The sequence below is a fragment of the Nanorana parkeri genome, unplaced genomic scaffold, assembly GCF_000935625.1.
Source record: "Nanorana parkeri isolate BGI_ZX_2015 unplaced genomic scaffold, ASM93562v1 scaffold768, whole genome shotgun sequence".
Taxonomy (NCBI): Eukaryota; Metazoa; Chordata; class Amphibia; order Anura; family Dicroglossidae; genus Nanorana; species Nanorana parkeri.
This window is the reverse complement of record NW_017307036.1, coordinates 658,208-684,854: the sequence shown is the minus strand read 5'-3', so window position 1 is coordinate 684,854 and position 26,647 is coordinate 658,208. Positions and strand designations below refer to the sequence as shown.

General features: G+C 40.9%; 1 protein-coding gene across 1 annotated transcript in view; it reads left to right on the top strand.

Moving 5' to 3' along the window:
* The window catches only part of FARP1 (FERM, ARH/RhoGEF and pleckstrin domain protein 1), a 166,628-nt gene that overhangs the window by 73,508 nt on the left and 66,473 nt on the right, over positions 1-26,647 (top strand). Inside the window, exons 4-6 of the mRNA XM_018564646.1 lie at positions 24,403-24,507; positions 24,966-25,008; positions 25,111-25,189. Coding sequence (XP_018420148.1) covers positions 24,403-24,507; positions 24,966-25,008; positions 25,111-25,189 — 227 coding nt within the window. The remainder of the gene's footprint in view (positions 1-24,402; positions 24,508-24,965; positions 25,009-25,110; positions 25,190-26,647) is intronic.

The following is a 26,647-nucleotide window of genomic DNA, read 5'->3' as shown; positions in this document are numbered from 1 at the left end:
AGGTTAAATCATGATCCATAGTACAGAACATGTAGTTGTATTATGGATCATTTAAAGTTCCTGTCCCTTTAAGAAAAAGTATCAGTAATTGGTATCGGCAAGTACATGAGGGGAAGTACTTGTACTTGGGCCTGAAAAAGTGGCATCCCTAATATATACTTATATATATATATATATATATCAGGGGTGTGGACATTTTTGAAAAAACTACTTGTCCAAGGACTAAAGCGGGGGCCAAATCTACTTGTCCCTCATGACAACCGTATTTAGCAGCAAGAAGGACATTGGTCAGTGCCGTCAGGTGACCGCGTTGACCAACGAGTGCTTGCAATTTGCGAGCGAAATTCAAAATACATAGAACAGGTGCAGATAGTACACCCGTACTGGTGGACAGGAAGGACCATTCGCCGAAAGGTAAGTATATTGGGAGGGAGATTTGTGCGGGTAATTCCATTTTCCCAAATTAATTGGGAAAGTGAATTTACCCTTTAGGGTTGGTGCAGACTTGCTGATTCCCGGGACGTGCGATCGTGTGTGGTTGAATGCGCATGTATGGGGTTACATCTGCGTGGCAATCGCTGAAAAAAAGGTAGATGTACCTATTTTCACGACATGCACCGCGCAGTGTTTTCAACGTGTGCAATCTGCCTGGCACGACTGGGGTGCCATTAGAAAGTAATGGCACTGATCGCCCCCCGCTCTTGGCGCTCCACGCCCCCCGCTCGCAGCGCTGCTCTCGGCGCTGATTTAAGAAACGGAAAACCAGCGCCCTGCTACTTGTCCGTAGCAGGGCTAAAACAGTGAAAAAAACCACTTGCCCAAACTACATGTCCCGGGCGTCGGGCGATACGAATTCCACACCCCTGTGTGTATATATATATCTGTGTATATAGCTTCCAGGACTTGGTATGATCATGTGACATAAATGGAGGTACTGGTACGGGATATATACATACGCCTGATATAAAAGAATCCGCGTCTGCGCATTACGCCTGTCCAGGAGTGGTCAGTGACACGCAGTGGCGGGACATCCGCATCAAATCCACCCACAGAAGGATGAGACCTGTTGGTGAAGTAACTGGTGGATCGCACTGGCAGGTCTTGCTTACGGCCCCAGGACAGGCCAAAGGGTTCCGCAACCTAAGAATTATTATTTAGCAGTTGAAAAACATAAATATTAAATCAATTTAAATAATGGTGTGAAAAACCACCCTAATTGTGGCATGCTTCTGCTGTCATCTCTTTGCTCATCCCACACACAAAAACAAAGTCATACGCCAATCAAATACATCATAAAAACATCACTTTATGTATGCAGCTATTAATAAGCCTTACATATTCACTGAAAACGACATATTATTACACAGGTAAGCCCACCCTCAAATCTATTGACAGCACATAGATGTCTGTATCAATCTGTGGTATATACAGTATGTTGAAGTCACTGTCATTCGTCTACGTGGAACTACTAAGGGAAGGGCCAGTACCTCATTTAGACCCGGTCTATAAATAGGACCATTTTTTTTAAGCATCACCACTGCGGGGGTCAGACTTGACACATTGTAGGATGAAAAACTTTATCATGGATTTTCTGATTGGGCTCCAGGGCCTTTTTTATTACCTACAAAACATTGATTACTTGACTAGATATCTAGTATTCTACTTACCTAGTAGACAGCAGGATGTCTGAATTTTACTGTACTTCTTGGGATGGTCTTATGTCTCTTATACAGCAAAACTGTCCAATCTACAAACTCAAATGTTTGTTGGAAAGAAAATCTATTGCTTTTTGGCATAAAAAATATTTTGAGAAATGCACTGAGAAAAATTTTGTTCCTGCGGACTTTGAATCCGGACTTTGAATCCATCCTATGTTGGGTACTTCCCAACATAGGCAATATTGACAGTACCCTGAAAATTGCATGGGGGGTGAACCCCCCCACCACCACCACTGCAAGAAAATGACGTGGGAGGCGAACCACTCTCCAATGGCAAATCAACCCCGTGCTACCTCTACCACTCACCTAGCAACAGTTTGACAGATGGCAGCAGGAGCCTATAGCTCCACTGCACTCAGTACCCTCCCCCTACAACCAGGAAGTTCAGGGAACGGTGAATATTTTCCCAGACCCGGCAGAGGTGACTGACAAGGGATGATAGCTAAGTGTTTAGGGACAGGGGAGCATGCAAAGGTACAGGCCGTTTTTTTTTTTTATAATAATGCCGAGTACTACTTTAGCTACCAGTGCTATTATCAAAACAATTTTCAGTCTGTAGTTCCATTCACTTAAATTGTTCAGTGATGGTTCCAACTGCCTTCAATGCCTTTATTGTGTATTCATTCACTTATAAAAGCATATAACCAATTTAATTTCTTTGGGTTAGCTTCAAACATAACAAGAATAAAGATAACCACAGGACGTCTTTTGTATTGTGTAGCTTAAGTGTTTGAGCGAACATCATAATTTTATACCTAGCGGGGATTTTGTTTTTCTTTTCAAATTCATGTGGGTGTTTTTGGCATACAAATAGTTCTTAGATACCATCAATATTCTACAGCTCTTAAAGTCATCCTCCCACTATACAAAAAAGAATCAATGCTGCTAAAGTCCACACTGAAACCGTAGAGACAGAGATCATCAGCACTCAAAAGCATTCAATTCTATTGCTTATTTATTGAAGTGTCACTGTCGCCTTGAAGTAGAGACCCTACATGGCCCCGCGGCGTTGGCTAACTGACGCTTGTGACATGTTTCTTTAACAAATAAGCAATAGAATTGAATACTTTTGACTGAGTGCTGGTGATCTCTGTCTCCACGATTTTGGAAAGCACGGTGCCATCCATGTAACCACTACGAGCAGCACGACCACTAATCAAGGTCCAATCGCTGTAAGGAGTGCAGGTGACACAACCTAATGAGAGCAGTGGGGGGGACCCAGGAGATCAGCACTCCCAAAATCAGCAGTTTAATTGTGGATTTCTGAAGAAGATTTATCAACATTATTGAGGGGCTCGAGCTTGGTGTAAACCCAGCTTGCCTGAGTTTGCCCAAGCCTGTTCAAAATTGTGACCAATTACACCCCCTCCCATCCAATCAATTGTGGCGGGATCACTTTAACAATCACTTGTCCCAGTCCAACTACCAGTTCACTTATAGTAACTTTCTATTGTATGTAACGATATCCCCACACCCCAGTACAACCTGCTTGTACCCCTGCCCGTCACTGCACAACCTCTCTATGAAAATGCTCGCCATGGCCCAATTTAGTCTTATCTGTGATCCATTTGCTAGCTGTCCTGCACTATAGTCTCGTCTCCTCACAGCCGCTGGAGTAGCGGCTGAATACAATAGCTGACAGCGGTGGTTCCTCTATTCATGTTTGCTTGGATGGGAGGAATCAATGGCCTGTGGGGCTGAACAAGAGAAATTCTAAATGTGTTTTGCCAGATTTACAGCCACCAACCAGATTCAATCCTGCCTTGAACCTTTTAAATATGGTTGGTGATGTAAAAAACACAGAGAGGAACTTAATCTGGGTATACACGGTTCTATTCTTTTGTTCAATTGGCGGGCTGAATGAAAAAAAAAAAAACAAGAACGCATTCTTCCATCCTTTCTGAACAGCATGGATGGACGAATCCCCCACTGTTCGCATTGTATTCTAACAGTGGCCACCGGCTGCTGCCAGATTGCCCAAACGGAGGTTGCAGTTGATTGGCTGCAAGCTCCGTTCAGCCGAAGATTTTCCGACGATTGAGGGATGCCGGGTAGGAGGGTGCCAACAGGGGCATCCACTGTGTGAATTCTATCCACTTGATCAGGAACTGACCAAAATTTGGATCGTGCGTACCCTACTTTAAACAACACAGGTTATAGCAAGTATACTCCCAGTAACCCCTTGTGGAGCTGCAAGGGATTACAGAGAGCGTGACAAGGATAGCATTTGTAGTTCACTGAATGCTTTTACTTATCTGGATTTCTTGTTATGGGCAAACAGTGAAATAATAATGGCTGTAAATTGGCTGTGATTTATAAATATTACAATATATTAAAAACATTTAATTTTTTTTGGTTTTGTTTTGTAATTTGCAGTTTTAAGAGAAATACTTTATATTCCTTATTGTAAAGAATCTTGAAGAGACAATGTGAAACAACTCCATAGAATTCAGGGATCTTTAGTATGTTCTGGGTCACGTTTACTGACTGATAACATTCCTGTCTCTGGTATGGTACAATGACATTGCATTTTTCGGATTCTTCATTTGAGAAACAGACCCGTGTACAGTCTTACTTGAGGTATTAACAACACCTAAGAGACATAATGTAAAAAAAAAGTCTTACCACTCATGACGACATTGTGTTAGAGTATTGGGTCATATATTTTCTTTTACTATAGCCGGAACGTGCGGAATCCACCTATAAAATCGGACTTGGACTATTTTGCGGGATGCGCAGTTTCGTACCGCACGGCCACCACAATAGCCTAAACAATGCACATTGCAATGCATTTTTTTTTTATGTTTAGCACGGTTCTGCTCATGTGAAAATGGAGCCTCACTCTTACCCAGCTTGCTATCCTACTTATGTAAGGCGAGTGATTCAATAAATACTAAAGCCAGAGACAGCAACTAGCATTTGTAGATTGTTGACAGCCCCCATATTTCTCTCAGTACAGGGTTTCTTTTATCTGCGTTCTCTGAAATTCGCTGAATTTAATCCAGTAACAGTAATACAGACTTTTTGAAAAAGTTAACAACTTTTTCAATAATCGATTATAATCGATTATGTCGATTAGTTGTTGCAGCCCTAAAAAATATTAGCCAGCGCTGTGAGCTTTGGTGATGTGAAAGGAGCAGTTACCCATGGGAACCATTCAGTTTTCACCTTTCATCACCTTAGAGCAGTCTGGAAGATGAAAACTGACTGCTGGTTGATTGCCTTATCAAACAGTAAAAGAGTTATTACATCTTTACCCAGGAGAGAAAAAAATGAGTGTTTCTGGCCCTTCATGCTTTACTAGGGCTAGTTTCTTGCTGAACAGATGAATTCCTCGGTTGCTTGCCTAAGTGTGCTTGCTTAGGAATGAAATCTCTTCTGTTCTAAGCACAATGGCCATTATGTCATGAGGTGTATCAATCATTTCGCAAACATTATTGGCAAATATATGTTAACTACTGCACCGCTCTAGCAGTATATTGAACGCCCCCCCCCCCCAAAAAAAAGTGCTAGTAATTTATAGAAGAGCCATCTTTATCACACAGCCATAAAATGTTTGCTGGATTTGTGTTACATTTAAAGACTCTGAACCAAACTACTGAACTACCATTTTGGATACTTTTATACTTTTACAGTTCCAACTTAGTCCTAGTAGTATTGGAAGTTGTGATCATTTTAGATTTTTAAGAGGAGCTGTATTAAGGTACATACTCTTTTCTTTTTGCAGTAGAAGCATTTTTTTATTGTAATGCAGTATTTCTTATCCTTAAAGGAGAACTATGGGGTCAGTGTTTTTCCCCATAGTTCTCCTTAGGGTAACGGGAGGACACAAACTAGCATCCTCCCGTTACCCTAAGCTCAGTATACCGCGAGCTACAGCTCGCGGTATACTGAGACGCAGCAGCCGGAGCGGATCCCGACGTAGATGACAGGAATTACTATGAGGTGAGTGGAAATCACTCATCTCATAGTTCTCCTTTAACCTTTTTTCAGTCATGGCACCATTTCAACAAATGCAAAATCTCCACATACCCCTGTCTAAAATGTAAAATGACGTGTTTTCCCCCTATCTGTGTAGCACTTATTTAACAATGATGATGCATTCTGTTAGTATTCATGGGTCGCTAAGTACCTTTTATGTAATTAGGCCTCGGGCTTGCAAACATGCAAGCATACCTCTTACAGAGAGGACGAGGTACCTCCATAAGGTCCATGTCATACTGGCAATCCTGTTGCTGGTTTCAGGTTTACAGAAACATGATTGTTTTCTTTAGTACTCGCTCCTAAGGCCTCGCTCCCTTGCTGGCTGAAATGCTACAGAATCTCGATCGCTAAAGAGCAGTGATGGAGCAACACTCTATTGGTTTGGCCAGCAGCAGGATCGCTAGTGTGAAATGGGGAAATTAACAGATATAGATATGAGGAAGTATACACCTTTCTAGTCAAATGTCCAGAGCATAGCAGAGGCAACTTAAGAGAATGTGTCTACAAATACCACTTCCATCACAAAACCAGAAAATATTCTGCAAGATAAGCTATCTGGTTATATATATGGTGTCGGTCAAATGTCCTAAGGACTTTTTTTGCAAAACCAAGTTACAGGTATGAAAAATATCCAAAATGTTACTGAAGTCCAAATATACACGGTCAATGCTGCAGCAAAACGGGAAAATACGTTTTCTGCTTTATGTTTTTTCCCCAGAGCCAGATGGTACCAGGAAATGATGTGCATATTGTAAACTGAGTTTATAGGACTCATTAAGTACACAGTGCTATGACACACCAGTGAAAAGGAATACAAACTGTGTAAGCTAATTCTAAGTTGAATTACCTTTTTGTTAATGATTTGCAAATGTGGTCAGTTTTTGGCTTCAGTCCGAGTGCTATTTATTAGCATTGCTGGAAACTTTTATCGTTAATTGGCCAAACTCTAATCACTTTGTGTGTCTTAACCTGTAACATTTCTGTTCATTTAATTATTTACTTACCAAATGAGCGTCAATAATTTCGTTTATGGTAACTTGTTAGGCCACAGAGTTTAGATAGATGACCTGAAAACTGACATATACATCATGAAAATCATACAGGAGCACAGGTTGGATGTAAACCATTCAAACCGGTCCTGATGTTTGAATACAAATGGTGATTCAGGATAGGGTAATGGTCACTCCCACACTCAGGAAGGATAAAGATTAATGTGACCCTAAACTCAGGAGTTGACTCTTAAAAATAAATTCAAGTACCTTAACTATTAACAACATTGTATCTTATTTGTGTATCACTCGGCTGTAGATCCTCAAATCACCTCTGAATTGATGCTGACACTGTCCTTCCTTCTGGAGGGTGGGTACTTGTGTTCCTCATGGTCCCTGTGTGTGTTGTAAAGTAGTCACCGCTCCAAGCTCGCTCCTGTGATGGGCTATAACTTTAATACAAATTCGCTAACTAAACGTGAGATTGTAGTCCATCACGGGAGTGAGCTTGGAGTGGTGGCTACATTACAATACACACAAGGACCATGGGGAACAAAAGTAGCCACTCTCCAGAAGGAATTGCTTGCAGCAGCTTGACCTGGTAGACATTATAGTTTTAAACTAGAGCATCAGTAATTATATTCTCATAGAGGAGTAGGACTACATTTTACAGCTACAGCTTAGGTAGTGGTTTGGCCCTGCTGCCTATATTTGCCAGTGCACAGGGTTAAGACTTCTGTTTTGAATGCAGTAAAACAGGAAGCTAAAAACTAGCTATATGCACTTTAATAATTTGTCAGTTTAATGTACATGTTATGCTGATAATGAATGAGCTGCCAGCCTGTTTTTCACTCATCTGGGTCATTAAGGGAGCTTGAAGTATAATCGAGATGTAAATGGCCTTGTCTAAATTATTACACTTGTTTTTTTGTTTTAATTTTTGCATACTGAATTTGCAGAATAGCCCTAGATAGGCACTACGGTCATTGGGGCCAGGCCATTGTATTGCTGATGTTAAAAGTTGGCATATTCATTAATGCTATAGCTGCAGTACATTTTGGATTTACTTTTAGCTCATATCTTATGAAGATTTCATAGTTAAAATTTCACTGTTAAAATTTTGTTTCCTTACTACTATTATGAAAGCAAACAAATGTTCCAAAAACACATTGTTTTCAGAATAAATTCTAACCATGTATACCAGGCTTTAGTCTGAACCTTTATCACATTGACTGGAAAGCAAGCATTTTATGGCAATAATTATCTTAAAGTTAGTTGAAGGCTTCCTGTGTTTTCTTTATTTTTTGTTTAGGAATGCTAATAAGCATTTATGGCCCTTGAGTTCTATTCTTAGAATTCTTTTGGCCTGTCTATGAATTATTAAAGTTGATCTTAAAGGAGAACGATGACATGAGTGATTTCCACTCACCTCATAGTTCTAAGCCGACCTGTGACAATGAGACTGTCACAGGTCGGCTCAGTAGATCGGGAGGTGAGGGAACACATACCGGGTTCCCTCACCTCTCGATCCTGTCACGGCTCTCTGCCGTGACAGGGGGAGGGGCTGGATTCCCCTCTCCCCGCTCCGATCTGCCAGCGCTGACTGGCGGAATGGACGGGGGAGGGGGCGGGGACAGCTGGCTCTGCCTCTAGATAGGCAGAGCCAGCTGTCACTCACGCAGCTGGGCGGATCCCGTCATCTAAGTCGGGATAAGCTCCAGGTGCGGCGTCTCAGACTCTCAGTATACCGCGAGCTGTAGCTTAGGGTAACGGGAGGACGCTAGTTTGTGTCCTCCCGTTACCCCAAGGAGAACTATGGGGAAAAACACTGACCCCATAGTTCTCTTTTAACTCCGTCACTAATATTGTATACAGTAAACTCCCCATTGTCTGGCACCCATGGGGATTGGTAGATGCCGGATAAATGTAGTTTCCGATTGCTGGAGAGTTGCTGTTAAAAATAAGTATAAACTCCTCCCCTTCCACGCAGTTTCTCCCTCCACGGCCCTGCTATTGCTTCCACCCACTGCACGCTGTTTACATTCAGCTGTCGGCTGCAGAATCTAGCCATCGGCAGTGGGTGGAAGCTATAGCAGGCTGGCTATTGCACACGCCCACTGCCTGCTGTCAACCAGCAGAGGAGTAGACTGGATAGAGAAAGTTATCTCTCGGTAAGGTCCTCTTATAGGACCTCTTCCCTGCTGATTGACAGCAGGCAGTGGGTGGGTGCAATAGCCAGCCTGCTATTGGCTATTGCAGTGGACAATAGCAGGCTGGCTATTGCTCCCACCACACGTCTATTATGTCTTCAATTTTTTTTTTGCCAGTTCGATTAAGTTCCTGATACAGGTTTACTGTGTACACATGTCAAGTGTGACTTTCCGTCTTTTTAGATGTGCCGTTTTCTATTAATCTGGCAATGAAGATCTTTGTTGAGGTTTGGGGTTAAAGAGCTCCGCACCTGTCTTCCAGTTGTGTCCCAAGTTTTCACCCTGTCTCATGTGCTCATGGTGAAGAATACTAGCAGCCATGTTGTGCTGAAAACATTTTATGCCAAAAAAAAACAGTCTGGCCAGGTTGGTTAAGCCTATTGCCATAACAATTAATGATCTAATGATGGTCACCATGTATGGGTTAACTGTTCATACGGTAAAAAATCTTTTTTTATAAGTTTGAAGAGAAAGTCTTTACCAGTTTGATTGCACTATAGATTCTTAAATAACTTTTACCTTAGTTGAAATATAGCAAAAATTGACAATGGAACAGTTGCCCAGAGCACGTAATACATAAATAACTTTTTCTGAAACATATTTGCTGTTGGGTTAAAATTAGCTATTTTTCTACATGGGCCAGTTACAATCTTTGGATCATCAGATGCACTTCACATTGTTGTTTTCTGTCTATTGATGTTTTTCTTTACCAGTTCTGCATTTTCTTATTTTCTCAGAAGATTTACCTGTTTTCCGCACTGCCTGATGATTAGTATTATATACACTGAGTGGCCAGATTATTATGACCACCCCATCAGCACTTCGTTGGGCCACGAGATAACTCCATGAGATGACTTTGTTGGGCCGCTTCGTGACTCCACGAGATGTTGAAAGGTGATGCGAGGAATCTGACACTGCACTGTTGCCCTTCTGTTGTCTTGTACCAGTCTTGCCACTCTCCGTTCTGCCCTAACATCGACTAGTCGCTGACGGTCACAATTTGCATGTTCAGACCCAGATTTTCGGCTGACAGTCCAGTCTTTAAACACTTTAACAACAGCTGCTCTTGAACATTTAACGAATACTGCTGTTTTGCTGATACTCGCTCCATGGCTCCGAGCGCCAACAATCATCCCACGTTCAAAGGCTGTTAAATCGCGTTGTTTACCCATATCTTCAGAAAAACAACACTTCTGCTTTTGTGGTAGACAACCTGCTTCCCTATTTATAATGGTCTGGCCCTCTAGCAACTTCAGCGTGAAATTATAGCTAATTTGCCTACAAATGTCAGGTGGTCATAATAATCTGGCCACTCAGTGTATTTATATGATCTCTATATCCTAAGCAGTTTTAAAAGCTGACAGCGTGCAAAGTAAAATGCCCCCAATCGGGTAACAACCTGCATATCATTTTGGCAAGGTTGTCTAAGGACAGAACAAAATGGTGGTTGTTGAACATAGAGTACTGCCCATCCTATCACAAATTGCTTATCAGTTGTGATCAAAGTACAGGCTGCTAATAAGCCTTCGGGACAAAGACGAGAGTTTGTGTTCATCTGCACTTATTTTACAGAGATGCAATTGTTCTCCCGCACAGTTGATCTTTTGAAGTTGCAAAACAAGAGCTTGCAGGGTTTGTATTCCTGTGTGCTTTCACAAAGCATATATTTCATATCGATTATGTCATGTATTTGCCCAAGGGATGCACTATGAAATGTAAATTCCGTTACTGTTCTGCTCACATCTGGTATGAAAGCAGCCCAAACCTGTGTTTTAAAGATGAATCAGACGTGTATAAAGTATGGTATCTACCATATGGGGGCTGATCATCGTTGCTTTTTTTGGATATAAGGCGTGTGTTATTCTACTACCATCTATTTTACATGGACAGCACAAATTAACCATCTTATTACCGTTCATTGGTTCATTTAAGCTGGCCATGCACTGCTCAAATTTGAGCTCTTGGTCGGCAGCATTTAACAAAATCAATTTTCTCAAGTGTATGGCCAGCTTTAGTTCTTTAGTACCCGCTACCTCCATATCCTTTGAATATTTCGATACTACTTGGTCCCTGCTCCTTACACCATTTTTAGTTGCCAGACATTTTTTTTTTCTGTCTTGTTACAGGTTACATGTCTATAAATAGTAATGTGGAAGTGAAGGTTTTCATGGTTTATTGTCATACAACATCAGATCACAAAGGATTGAATTGTATTCACACTGATCACCAGAAATAGTCTTAAATATCAAAGGAAAAACAGATCTTCAAAGGGATTTACTGTAATTTTATATTGTACTGTCCACTGCCCCCAGGACGTCTTGTACTCATCTGTCCCCTAATTGTGCAAGGTATTGCTCACAAAACCACCAAGCCACTTGTCAGAATCTTCTAAACTGGACCTGTGCATGTGCAATAACTCTCCATTCTATCCTATGGAGAGTTCATTCTCGGCCTGAGCATGGAGCATCAAAGATCAAATGGAGGGTTACTGTACATGCAAGGGCCCAGGTCACAAGATTTTGACATGCGGCTCAGTGGCTTCGTTGCTGACATTTCACTGGATGAGAATGTAAATTATTACAATGAAAACACACACAAGTAATATTGCGTAAGTGTTCACCTCCTACCAGTCAGTATGTAAAATATACACCTTTGGCAACTATTACAGCCTTGAGTGTGTGTGAATAGGTTTCTGTTAGCTTTGCAAATGTGGACATTGCAATATTTTTACATTCCTCTTTAAAAAGTTGCTTCAGCTTTGGTAAGTTGCATAGTGATCAGTGAACATCCTTTTTACAGTTGAGCCACAAATTCTCTATTAAATTTAGATTTGCACTCTACCTGGCTATTAAGAGACCTTAACACAGCTGGTTAAGCCATTTTGTTTTTTTGTCTTGTTTGGGTTGATTGTATAGCTGGAAGACAAATCTTCCCTCTAGACTCAAGACTCTGCGTCAGGTTTTCTGTATTCATTCTTTTCTCTACCCTCATAAGCAATCCAATTACTGCAATATACAGCATTAGTGTAGTGTATACAGGCATCATTTGTAATTTAATAATAAAAAAAACTTGAAGACTCCAGGCTGAAAAGTTGAGACATATTTCTCAATAGCCACAAAGGATATAAATCCACTTTGTAAAAGTAGCTGTGACATCACTATGCTGCCTAAACAGAGCTATGGGAGGGACCCAGTAGGCCCCGCCCACTGCAGGCTGCTTGTAGACCACTATAGGCGGAGGTGGAGACCAGACCAGTCACCCTGTACAAGGAGAGAGAGCAGCAGTGATTGGTCTTTATTACAGGATCTCCTGCACAGAGGCAAAGATTTACACTGGATTGCAGCACAGATCTGGAAGAAATACACAAAGCCTAACCAGAATAAACTAACAATACACACGCCTCTATTTAGACAGTATTTGTTTTGCCTGGAGTTTAAGTTTAACTACATTTTGTGCAACAAACATACAATTTGATATTGAAATATATTGTTTGGATGACATCTGTTAAAGTTTGAACAGCTGCTACATAGACTTTTATTCTTTTATTCATGTATTTACTTTTATTTTGGCATGATCATGTATTGCTCAGATCAGATTACCAGTTCAGTGTTATTTTAGTAGCTGATTAGCTCCAGGCTGTTTCTCTTCCTCTCTTGGATACCATAAAAATTGCGCTTCACTGAACTTTTAGGCAGATTTTCCTTGCTCGTTGGGGCCTCACTAAGTGGGCACATCATATAGTCAGCCATAGTAAGCGTGCATGAAAAACCTCTTCCGAAACAAACCCCACTGATTTGGAGCATCCTTGTAGAGCCTCTAAACATATGATTGCAGTGATTGGTTGTAAAGGACTTTCCCATCGTTCCTTCCTTAAGGTTTTATGCTTGGTCCCTGGTTTTTATAAAAGTACTATGTTTTTCTCTAGGTAAAAATAGAACAGAAATTAGGTTAAGTGGTGTAAATGGTACCACCAGTGGCCCTTCAGTTCCCAGTGCATGCTTGGACTAGCAGACCATCAGCAGGCTTCCCTTCTAGTTCTAGTGTATAGTGTCATAGGCTGGGCACACACCTTACAACCATCGCAAGACTTTTGTCTTGCGATGGTTGTAAGGTACTTAAAGAAACGTACGATCTGCCTATCTTGCATAGGCAGATCGTACTTGCGATGATCGCAAGCCACGCCCACTATCTTACGAACATGCTACACACCTGCCGAACATCGTACGATGCTCGGCGGGTTTGCAAACATGTTCGTAGGTTTAAAGTCGTGCGAACTTACAGTAGTAGAGGTCGCACGGCTTCCACACACCTTACGATCGTACGATCGCGGGATTTCCCGCGATTATCGTAAGGTGTGTGGGGACCTATATGCTTGCTACTGATTTTTTGTGCATCTTTCTTTTAAAGGGTATTTCCAGTTAAACTGGGATAACACCTATTTTATGTTTCGCAGCATGTTACCATTCACATGTCAAAACTGAAACAAATAAATGCAGCTTAGCTTTTTCTAGATGTTTATTGTGCTAACTTGAGGACTGAAAAATCCTGCTTAGTTCTCCTTGTCTGTGGGGTTGGAGGGAGTTTTCATTCAAATAATTAACCCTGTTTGTACTGAGCTGGCCGATTTCATTATAATTTGTAGACTAGATTACTAGATTAAGTCTTTCTATTCGGACAGAGTTTCCTGGTCCTGAATTTTGCCTGCAAAATAGAGATATCTGAAAAGTAAGAAACATTTTTTTTAAATTATTTTTCAGGTGGGCTGAGTGAATAGGAATATATAACAAACCATATAGTGGGGTTTTCTCCATTTTGACTGTAATACACTTTCAGTATGATGGTGGATAGCATAAGAAATGGAGGGATATGTATTTTCTGATACGTGTTTACAGGTATCTATTCTAAGTACACAATCCATAACATTAGCCGCTAGCAGCTCCTCTGGTTTATAAGGACAGTATTTTCATCTAGCCGCTGTCTGACTGCAGTTTATTCTTCTGCAAATACATGAGCTGTACAAACAGACAGTCATCCATGTAAACACACCTTGCCACATCATGGCCATTATATACACCGTATTGCATTTGTTTAAACTATTTCCTTATCTATTATGCCCTGTTGTGTCAATTTGGTTATTTCAGAATTCAGAAAATAACAGGTATATTGCGGGCATGAATATCTTTTCTTTTTAATAATGCAAGATAAACTTGGTTATACCACATGAGCATGCTAGATATTGGATCTTTACTTGTGTAATGCACTATTTATATGCAAGATGTTTCTATGTGGAGAACTGCAACAGCGGTGAAAGCCTATTTTAAGTCTTTATAATGGTCTGTACCTCCTTCTGTTGTTCTTTACAGGTAATCCATATTCCAGTTAGTGCTGGTTTGGCCTGGGATTTGAGACTTTAGTGAATCTCTCTACTTCCTCCTTCAAAGTTTTTACTTTGCTCTGTGTCTAAACTTATAGACATCAGATAAGTCGTCCAGTGTCTTTTCTAGGATGACCACTAGCTGACCACTTATGGAGGAAAAACAGAAAACCTTGTATGATTATTTTTCACTCTTTGTATGGAGTGCTTTGATTTGACAGGCCATAACAAGTAGTTGCATCCTGCCTGCACCCTTCTATGTCTATAGACACCTTGAGGCTGCCCATTTACTGCTCCCTTATTTTGCTAGTGTTTGGTATGACTCCATTACACCATCACTGAGTATAGACTGCAGAGTAAATCATTGCCTTTTCTCTTTTTTCTGCACTCACCATACTGATTCCCACGTACAGTCCCTTAAGGAACATAGGTTTATATTAACAACAATTCAGAAGGCTCAGTTAAAGACCAGCTTTCAGGTTTATGCATTTTGGTAAGCCAGTTCCTATGATTATCCATATGTAATTATGTTACAGTATATGTTATACCCAGGTATTCTATATTTAATTTAATCTGGAAACAGCATTTCAATCTTCCTTTTTTTTCTATTAAGTTGCTTATTGTTAACATGTGTTTTTTAAACCCTGACTTGGTCAAATACATATTAGGTAATATGTGAATTGATTTCCTTCTATGTGACTGATGTGCTGTTTCATACTTTCTTGGTTGAAACTCTTACTGACAGGACAGCAACTAAAAAAACGCAGTATGCCAAGGTTGCTCACACACTTAAAGGGGTTTATTGATATACAATTTACAGATCCATTTGCCCTGTTAATCTCAGTGAACAATTGTTCTGTGTGAGTAGAGGCACAAACAAGTGTTCTTAAAGTGACATTAAACCCTCATATTTTTTTTACATAAACCAATACTGTAATGTGTGCCTTACTGTAATCCATGGTTGTTTCCCTTCTCTTTGCTGCTCTTCCTTTTAAATCTGTATATCTTCTCATGCTGGGCAGAAGTTTGGGCAGAACTTCTGTTTTGCAGCAGACTGCCTTGTCTCTGGAATGGATACATGGTGTCTGTGTGTAGGTTTGCAACCTGAGCCAGCACTACAGGAAGAGGCACTCAGCTGCAAAGGGAAGTTCTCCCCCAGCATGAGAAGACATGAGGATTTAAAAGGAAGAGCAGCAAAGAGAAGGGAAACAACCATGGATTACAGTAAGGCACACATTACAGTATTGTTTTATGTTAAAAAAATCTGAGGGTTTAATGTCACTTTAACATATTTTCTTGTCAGGTAGAATTTAATGTAATACCGCATTATGGCCATTAGATGGAGCTGAGGAGCATATTGAAAAGATATATGTAATAAGAGAAACTGCTTTTTGGGGAGTTTTTTTGTACTTATTAAAGACATAACAAAGACCAAAAGGGAACAAATAAGAGAAGCTCATTGTTGGGGTTTACATCATTTTTAAGAGGTCAGACACATATACTTGTATCCTGCAACAATCCTCTGAGGCCAAAGAGCACTGCTAAGCGCACTATAATCTTGTAAACTAAAATTGTTGCAAATAGGAAGATGTAGCACGGAAAAAATGGGTAGAGCCTACTGATAGCAGCTTGTCAGAGGAGAACAATCTATTTTTCACCTTGTCTATTTATTTGGTTCACCTGATAATGGCTTTGTAGGGCACCTGCCGTTTCTTGTCTGTGTACACTTAAAGTGATATTAAAGTCGAAAGGATTTTAAGCTATTTCAAATGCTTATTAAATGGATGCTGCTTCTTGATGTTTACAAGTTTTAGTTTCCTGCAGAATCAGCTGGTCTCCTGAGCACTGTTCCTGACTTCCTGTTCTAGAGTGACTCCTTTCTCAAGCAGAGTGCTATGCAGTCACCGCTGTATGTGTCTCCACAAACACAGCAAATCAAGCTACTTCCCTCCCCCCGGCTCCCTCTCCTCCTTCTTCCTTCTCCAAGCTAGTAGATGAACAGTTGCTGGAGTCTGCACTGTCCTTTGTGAGCTTGTACTTGACAGGAAGTTTAAGGAAGCCGAGCTGAGAGACTTGGAAGCAGCTGTTCAGAAACATGATTGTAAGTGTTTGGACAAAAAGTGTAAAGCAATGGTTTGCTAAGCAATGTATATTTGTCTGATCTGGATTAATTACTGAAAAAAACGTTGGAGAGTTTAATACTATTTTTTAAGCTGCCTGTAGATATTACAAAGTAAAGCATTTCGTAAATTCATAAGATCTGCTCCACTAAGTTTGCCAAATGGTTATTGCCGTGGTGGAGGGGAGTGTGGGGCAGGAACAAAGCTGCGGCTTATCCTAATTTTTTACAGTACAAATCTGTTTTGCCTGTTTTGTTCCCCCTCTTCCAACAGCTTTTAGGCAGGGGGCATCTGGCACCATAAAAACTAAAAAACTTTTGCGTTCTTTGTAATCCCTCAGAGAATAAGCACAAAATACGACTATATAGGATCACTACTAGGAGGGCACATTCAAACTTTCTCTTTCTTGCTTCCTGTATTACTAGTCAAACTTTCAAGGCAGGATTTTTTTTCATGCAGGAGACTTTCTGCATGTGATCACCATCAAGGAGTGTGTTCAGGTTCACCAGCAGGTGCGTTTCTGGATCATCAACTTACTTACATAAGGGGCAGTAGAGCTATGTCTTGATGAAAAACTGAACTACTCAGCAGGTAGATTATGCTCCTTGTATGCATCTCAGGATTTTAGCTTTCAGTTTCCACCCGAATGTACATTTAAGTGCACCCCCATTTCATACCTTTGCAGGTTCTCTAAAATTATAAACTTTGTTTTTGATTTACACTATTGGCTAAGTTTCAGCAGTGATATAAAATCTCTAGCTAGATGAGATTTTGTTACAGTAAGGGCACTGGGTACAAGTGTTTGTCAAAGGATACAATATTGGCCAGCTGGCTTTACAATTGGCAGCATTCTGAAATTTAAGCTTTAGCAAGGGAAAATGTAATTCTATTATTTTCTGTTAGCAGTGCCCTATTTGGTTTCTAAAGGGTAATCGTGAAGTTAATATCTTGTTTAAAGAATAGGAAATATACAGGATGGCCATGCGGGGGATAAAATTATGCATTCTGCACTACATTTCTCTAAGTTTGCAAAGCATTTAGTATGCCTGCTCCAGAACAAATGACTGTGCCTTTGTAAGGCGGGAACAGCCTCAGGCACATTGCAGAGGAAACAAAGCTGGTTTTATGATGCAGCTATACGATTTCCTCAGAACAAGTGACCTCATGGAGGGAAAACATATTTCAAATGCTTTTAGGACCATTAAGGATTTTTCAGTACTCCTGCAGGCTGAAATGGAGACTAAAATGTTCAGGATAAAGAATTGCGCTTACGTTTTTAATGGGCGTGCTGCTTGCTTTATGGCAACACTCGACTGACTGTAAAGTCCGAGACAAAAGATGTAAAAAGTACATTTGGCTTTTTGTCCTTGGCTTTGTCTGAGAAGTCATGTTGAATATGTGTTATATGCGCAATCTGTAAAACTGCACTGGCTGCTAAATCAAGAGGAAGTCAAGAGCAGAGGTGACCATCACATTATTATTTCATCACCAGCATGTGCTTGTGTTCTTTGAAGAGGGGGGTGCTAACAGGGTTATGGAAAAGGAAATAATTGGAGGAGCAAAAATGTGTTATAATAATATGCTTTAAGTTTTTCTTTGCCTGACTTGGCTTCTAATTTGCTGCACGCTGTTAAAGGGGAACCCCAGTGAAAACCTTTTCCTTGCCTGCTTGTAGTAAGACAGGGTGAAAAACTGTCAATTGTTTGCTCTTATTTATGTCCTCAATGGGGAGTTTTTGCCATACTTGGAAACACATACGGGAAATCACACCAGTTTATCTCCTGTTATTCCTGACCCAGTGACAACTGTACTATTTTGTATTTCTTTACACTTAGTGGTGAAAAGAGTCACGAGGTAATAAACATCAACAAACAGGTTGATAGAGGTTCTAACCCTTCTCCATGATGCCCAAAAGAAAAGAAAAAAAAGCTTTAGTTGGCGTATAACTAAACCATACACTTTATGAACAACTTGTCTATTAGCTGTTTTTGTCCAGCAAGCAGCCTACCTACTGAAGTCATATTCTCTTATCTACATCTCAATGTACATCTCTACCCACTGCTTTACCCTGGCATCTGTGATTAGGCAGCAGGACTTTGCATCTTTGCCTCTGCTGGGTGACAGGACACTTTTCCTTTCCCCTGTGCAAGTACACAGGGCCTCTTCTCTTCTTGCATCCACACTCTGTGATTTGGCAGCAGGACTTTGCATCTTTGCCTCTGTGCCTCTGCTGGGTGACAGGACACTTTTCCTTTCCCTGTGCAAGTACCCAGGGCCTCTTCTCTTCTTGCATCCACACTCTGTGATTTGGCAGCAGGACTTTGCCTCTGTGCCTCTGCTGGGTGACAGGACACTTTTTCCTTTCCCCTGTGCAAGTACCCAGGGCCTCTTCTCTTCTTGCATCCACACTCTGTGATTAGGCAGCAGGACTTTGTATCTTTGCCTCTGCTGGGTGACAGGACACTTTTTCCTTTCCCCTGTGCAAGTACCCAGGGCCTCTTCTCTTCTTGCATCTACACTCAAGTGGCAGGGTTTCATTTTATTCCTATCTAATCTCTTGAGGGGGCATCCTTTCCCATCTTCAAAGCTTAATGGGAGCTTCACTGGGGAAAGACTTTCTTCTTTAAATATATATACTTGTTTTGTTTGCCAGCTCTCAAGCCAAAGAAAAGCCATCACTCTAAGGTTCTTGTGTTTTGACATATGACCGGAGGCCAGCAGACATAAACTGCTGGGAATTTAAGCTTTAGTTAGCTTCACCAACTAGCCTTTAATTCAGCAATGAAGAGGAGCAGACTGAAGAAACGTCTGTACTAGTATTTATAGAAGCATTTGCCTTCTTAGGGGAACATCAAATCTTGCAAAAGCCCAAAGGAGAATGCAGCACTGCTATGTTGCTTCACAGGTTCTACCTGAGTCAGGTGGTGTCTTAAGCACTCCTTGCCTCCTCCCTGTGAGTAAAAAAAGTAATATTACCTTTTTTTCCATCCACAAACTCCTGATTGGGCAAGAAAAGTCTGCTGCCATCTCTTCCTAGACCCAACCACCAATTAATGACAGGCCTACAGGATGTATCTAGCACACTCTAGAAACACTCGAGAGATTAACCCCTGCATTAGGTGTGCTTACTTTATTGCAGTAGTCTCAAACTCAAATCTCATAAACTGTCATCGGTTTCATCCCATTTTTTGCTTTCATTTCACTTGACTACTCAAATGCATTTTTTTTCTCTTCAGTAGTGAAATTCCTTATGGTCTCTTTAATGATGTATGCTGATCACTGCAGTGGTTCATTGCCACGGTAAATGCAAAAAAATCTAGACATGCTGTTCTGTCTGTCCATCTGTTTTCTTGTCTGATCTTCTTGAGCATGAACCAGCTGTACCATGCATATTCCTTAGGCATACTTGTTACATTTTTAGATATTCCCTTGTTCATCAGACAGTGGGGGATGTACTTTATCATCTTCATATACTACATAGTCTTGTAGAAATCTGAGCTAGAGCATTAAGATTCATGGAATGTGCAGTTAAATTAGAAACAGTAAAGGCACAATTTCAGTTTCATCCATGTGTGTAAATAAATGAAGTCAAACATGTCATTGCCATGTACCATGTAGTCTACAGTTTGCAGTCAATAGTCGCTCGTCTTGTTGCTGGCGACTTTGAAGTGGGAAGGTTGGTGTGTCTCCCGCAGAAGGCGTAGGTTTGTGTTAAGTGTAGTGAACCATCAAAATTACGAAACCAGTCAGACCAGTTTACTCCTAGTTTTCCCACCTATTTTGCAGATGAAGTTGGAAGTATTAAAATAATACAGTGGGGCCAGCATACATCTGTATTGAAAGCATTCAAATACAGTGGCTGTGCTCACACTTTAAACCCCAGGGAGGAGTTTCTGCTCCCTTACTTACAAATTGCCTGACGGCTGTAATATAAACTGGGTGAATGGTGCTATTATACCTTGCTTTTCAATCCGTTTAACTGTGAAACGCAATATGCAGCCTGGTTAATATACATTTCTTGTGTAATCCGCTGTGCCTCTGAAACAAGAAGTGTAGTGTGAAGTTTTGAATGCCTTGTAGTCTGCAATTTAGACACGTCCATTAATAAGCTATAAAATAAGTGGAATGATGTTTCAGGAACTGTACAGGCACATCTTCTTATAAAAAGAAAATGCAAAGCAGTAAGGATCATGTCCACCCTTTGTTCCCAGCATCTTATTTCTTGATATGTTATTTAGACCTCCACCAAGCTCATGACGATGTAGCCTATAATTTCTACACTGCAATATAGAAAAGTACTCTTTCCCAGTTCATACTTATTTTAGAAGGAAATGGCTGGGTTGTGTCCCCACAAATGAACAGTGAAGGATTACATGTCATTTTTCTGCACGCTAGATTATAGTCTGGGCGCATCTGCCTATAATTGACTGTAATTTGCGTTCAAAATAAAGCTAGGTCACCCTAGAGTGGCTCTTTTTTAAAGGGTCAATCCATGTAAAAGTGACATTTAAATTTTTGGTGGACCCTGCAATCTTAATGTTTCACATAGGCAAGGCTTAGTTATAGTTTCAAGCTATCTACACAGCCACAGTCAGAGTTTTAATTCTTCTACTGCTGCATCCTTCCTTAAAAGAGTATGAGAGAATGAGACCCCTATAAATGGCAGTGCGTCATGTGCAGAAATATATACTTAAGCACAGCTGCACTCACTGCAAGGGTTAAGTGGTCATTTTTGTCTACGTGCTAACAAAAAAAGTTATATTGACCTGAACCACCTAGCGAGACCTTAGGCCTGGTTCACACTGAGTGTTTTGTAGCGATTTTTCTGCCATCAAAAACCCTCAAAATTATGACCCCCAAAAAATCCAATGTATTTCTATGGCTCTGTTCACATCTGAGCGTTTTGTCAAAATAAGCAAGTCGCCTGTCGCTGGAAAAAGTACATGAACTTTTTTTTTGGCATATTACAGCTCATTTTGGCCACATAGACTCAATAGGAAACTCTTGAAAACGCGCGTTTGCTGTGTTTTTTTGCGAATTGTGCTCGTTACCATCAATGAGCAAAAATGCGCTACTTGATTTATGAGCATAAAAACACAAAAACGTGCATCAAAAAATGCGTGTAAAACATGCAAAAACGCTGTCGCTTAGGTGTGAACCCAGCCTTAGACCTAGACAAAAACAAGCAGTCAACCCTTGCAGTGCGGGGGGTAGCCCCACTGCAATGGTTAAAGTGATATTATGGGGGTTATTCACTAAAGAGCCAAAGGATTTAGCCAAACTTTTTCAGCAAATTCTTCGGCTTGTTTTGCTAATGAAAACAGCACGTATAGCAGCCGAAGGCAACCAAAGTAAACAACCGAAGGGAGCCCAGACGAATGAATAGGCTCCGGCTCTGCAAAGCCGAACAAACAACTGGAGTGGGGAGAGTGAGCCACCAAAGAGGACCAAAGCACTGGGATGTAAAAAAAAATAGAATGAAAAAAAAGCGTGCACACCCCCACCCCCCACTCCCCACCATATCAGGCCACATACAAATATTACAAACAGCGCTCTCGGATTGGGCCAAGGGAATAGGGTGCTGTAGCTCTGCCTCGCCTGCAGCCCTAAGAGACAGGAGGAGTGCCTGCACTAGTGAAACAAAAACGAACGTGAGGGCGCAAGGCTAGGGGGACTAAGAAACTGATGGTAGCACAGTGGAGAAAGTAAGAGGAAATGGTTCACTTACTTTAAATGGGTCTCGGGACCAGATGGATGTGTCAGTGTGTCCGTGTCACCGCTGGAGCAATGTGAAGTGCCGGTGGTGTGAGGACTGACGTCAGGCTGGGCTGCAGCTGCGGGTGGAGGAGATCAGGCTGTGAGATGTGCGTGTCTGGGCCAATGTCCGGGCCGTGGTGAAGATGCAGGATGGAGAATCGGCCGGGGTGGTGGTAAAGTGAGGAAGGATCAGGTTGGTGAAGCAGTGGGTGGAGGCTCGGGAGCAACGCGTTTCGAGGATGTTACCTCTTTATCAAGCTCTCTTTATCAAGCTCATTAGGCCCATTCCTAATGAGCTTGATAAAGAGGTAACATCCTCGAGACGCGTTGCTCCCGAGCCTCCACCCACTGCTTCACCAACCTGATCCTTCCTCACTTTACCACCACCCCGGCCGATTCTCCATCCTGCATCTTCACCACGGCCCGGACATTGGCCCAGACACGCACATCTCACAGCCTGATCTCCTCCACCCGCAGCTGCAGCCCAGCCTGACGTCAGTCCTCACACCACCGGCACTTCACATTGCTCCAGCGGTGACACGGACACACTGACACATCCATCTAGTCCCGAGACCCATTTAAAGTAAGTGAACCATTTCCTCTTACTTTCTCCACTGTGCTACCATCAGTTTCTTAGTCCCCCTAGCCTTGCGCCCTCACGTTCGTTTTTGTTTTTATATCAGGCCACATGCCTTTTATGAATTCATTGTGATAGGGTGAAGGAACAGCTTTTTCTTTTTTAACTATGTATTCAGTTTTACAAAGAAAACTTTTATTTTTTGTGATATAACAGAATTTGCTGGTTCATGGTGACAGACTGGCTTTTGCCATCCTCTAATAACACAATCTGTGTTGCTTCTAAGTGTTACTTAATAAAGTACTTTTTATGAAGAACTACGTGTTGCAATAGAACATTGTGGGTGGTATCAAAAGCGACAAAGAAAAGTGGAACTGCTCCATGTGTCATACCCCGGTGTGATTTGTAACTTGCAGATTTTGTGTTTATTCTCTTATTTCTCCTTTCTGATTTTGTTTTTTTGGAAATGAAAGGACTGCACTGCTTTTACAAGCAGAGCTCACTTGTGTCTCTCCTCCGGCAGCTGTGAAGTGAAAACATAACCTAGTCACAAGGTTGAATGACACATTAGATGACACAACAAGTGTTGTTCCCTCGAACTTATCTCATCCGGAAATCAGTGCTGTACTTGAAGGAGAGCCTAAAATTGATGTGGGAATTCACAGTAGACAACAAGCGTGGCAGCGTTCCAGTCTCTGTCCAGTAAAATGTCACAGCAGATGTGATTTACTTAAAGTGATGCAGAGAAAAAGCTGCTGCTTGCAGGGGAAACAGATGGACAGAAAGCCTCATACCAACATCAACAACACTGCCATGTGGTTGTTAATAAAAACAATACAAGGGAGGATTCTTTCTAGTGGTGTTTACCCTTTCCACACATGTGTTACCGTGCTGTATATGATGAAGACATGGCATTGTACAAGAACAGGCTGTACTATCACCTACCTTATAGTATTAGTATACAGAAGATTAACATTCTGGGGTGGGAGGTTGTGCTCTAGGCCTAAAATTGGCAACTTGATACAACCAGCATCCCAAGATGTACTCTTCTAGAGAAATAAAGATGGATATTGAGTGACATTAATTGTGCAGGTTGTTTGATTTATAGCCTCTGAGTGTTGCCTGTAAACTTGCCGCCCAACGTTTCCTACATTGTCACACTTTTAAAATGCACTTGTCAAATAAAACTGGTTTCTAATTTTATAGAGCTTTAAAATCAGCACTAGTTTATTTTCTCTTTTAACATTATCTTTAAAGGTAATAGAGTTTTGTTTGTGACACATAACACGTCATGCCTACTGGTAATTGGAAGGAGGAAACAGGTCAAGGTGCAGTTCAGACTGCTAGTTATCTGGATGCACTATTTACTGATGCCACTTTTGTGTCTTGCTGCAGATGTACATATACATCTGCAAAGTATATGCAAGGGAACTTATCTTAAATAAATATGTGCTTCCATTTGGTCCCTCAAAGTAGAACTAAAGCCACATTTATGTATTTATTTTGGTCTGTGTCCTCTTGGGGAGGTTTTTCTTTACTTCCTGTCCAATAGGCACAAAACAAACACTTTTGTGAATTGCTGATGAATATGTGGGTTTAATATTTTCTCTGACTTTGCGATCATTGGTTTCACCTGCAGTGTCTTACAGTTTGAAATGTCCTTTTTCTTTCAGATAAGAGCCCCTGGTAAAGCACTCCTGGATGCTGTCTGCAGCCACCTTAACCTAGTTGAAGGCGATTACTTTGGACTGGAATTTCAAGATCACAGGAAAATTATGGTATGTAGCTTTAAGGAGATAAACATGAACGTCTCAACCTTTCTGACTTCAGCTATAGACTTACTGGAAGAGCCATGTTTGCAGGGACGTTATTTTAACACCATTGAATGACAGCCTTTTCATTTCTGCAAATAATAGTAATAAGGTTACACCATAATATAGTTAAACACCTACTTTACCATAACTTTGATTTTGGTATAAAAACATAATACCTGGGAGACCCTAGAAAGCACCACAAGTATACCTCAGTGACCAATACAATCACAATTCTTTGCAGCTCTGTCCTTCCTGGTATGGGGACTTTGGCTGCCTTTGCTGTTCCAGCTAGTGGCTGTGAGGAATACCCTTCATCACTTCTGCTTGCATTTCTTTTCCATTTATGTTAACAGTTTTCACTTTCTTGCCAACTAAATGTTACAACCAACGATATATATGTTTATAACTGTGTGTTCTTTTAGGTATGGCTGGACCTCATCAAGCCCATCATAAAGCAAATCAGAAGTGGGTATATCTTTTTGTGTCGAATCCTATCATTACTATAGTTTACCAACATCATTTGTATCATTCTACAATATCGTCCTTTCTTTTTTTTTTTTCTTGCAGGACCCAAGTCTGTAGTTTTGAAGTTTGTTGTTAAGTTCTTCCCCCCTGATCACACCCAGCTGCAAGAAGAATTAACCAGGTCTGCACATTCTGCTGTCTGCTGTGTGGAAGCAGGAATTTTGCATGTATTTAACTAAACAATATACTATACATAGTCATTTATAATCATAACTACTTTATTTTATTTTCAACAATGGCATGTCTTATTATCTAAGAAAAAAGAAATGATATGGTGCAAGTGGAAACTTTACTTTCTGCTTGTGTTTTCTGGTGTATTAGATACTGGACTAACAATTTTTGTGCAGTAAATGACATGCACAATCTTGACAGTGTGAAGGACAAGTGGGTGGGCAGCATGTACATGAGAGTAGTGCAGAGGATATGACATCAGACAATATGTGCAGGAGAGCAGTGTAGTTTATGACAGCATACAACTAGGCTGATTTTTTTGACACTTTCCTCCTCTACAGGCTCCATTCACTAACACAGAATTATAAGGATATTTATTTTTAAAATCGTGACAGTTATTTTCTCTAAATCCAGTGAAATGTGAAAATGACATCACATATCTAAATAAGAGAGCCTTATGCTCCTGTAAAAGCTTTATGAATTGAGCCTAACATGTCAAATTTATTTTCAGTGATGATTATGAAATGGATCAAATAGTAACAATGGCCGGGGAAAAAAACTGTGACAGAACAAATGTTTATTTGAAAGTGGTGTATATAATTGTAGCCTTAAAACAAAATAGTTTTTTTAATGGTTTAACAGCATCACATTAAGTGCGCCTTGGTGAAATGTGTGAATAAAACAGCTTGGGTTGATAGTGACAGGCCTTGGTGGATTTTATGATATGATCATATATGAAGCAGTGGTGGCATTACAATACATGGGCAACTTTTACAATACAGTGGCAATCAAAGGCACCCTTTATAAGTTACAGGCAACAAAAGGGAGCTAAAAATCAGGCAATTGTTAGAATTTGCTGGAAACAAGAAGACAGTTGTTGCTGTATGTAGAAATCAATCATTGAATATGCTGGCAACAAATGGGAAATCAAGAAGGTAGTGGTGACAATATGCAAGTAGAAGACTACCAATCACGACAGTAGGTGAGTGGTGAGAGAACTACATTCCCTCCACACCTTAGCTCTCAGCATCTCCATATAGCAGCTGACTTCTTTCTCCCCTGTGTGTCCATGCCACCGGTACGTGCATGATGCCCTCAGCCATGTGCAATCACCTAACTGGAAAGTCCCGTGCTGGCACCATTGGGTGGAAAATCAGTCCGCCTGGCTTTGCTTTTACTTTTACAGCCCTTTTCAGCTGGCCGTACCTTTACATCCTGCGCCTCCTTCTCTAGATAAGCCACTGCATGAAATGCCACTTGGTGAACTGGATTTAAATGTTTTCATAGAACTGAGTCAGGAGGGTGTAAACATTTTGGACAAAATGCAATCGAATACTTTTTCTGCATTGTGATTTTGCATTAAAAACCTGGGCGTGAATATTGTGCAGGCGGACTTGGAATAATCTTT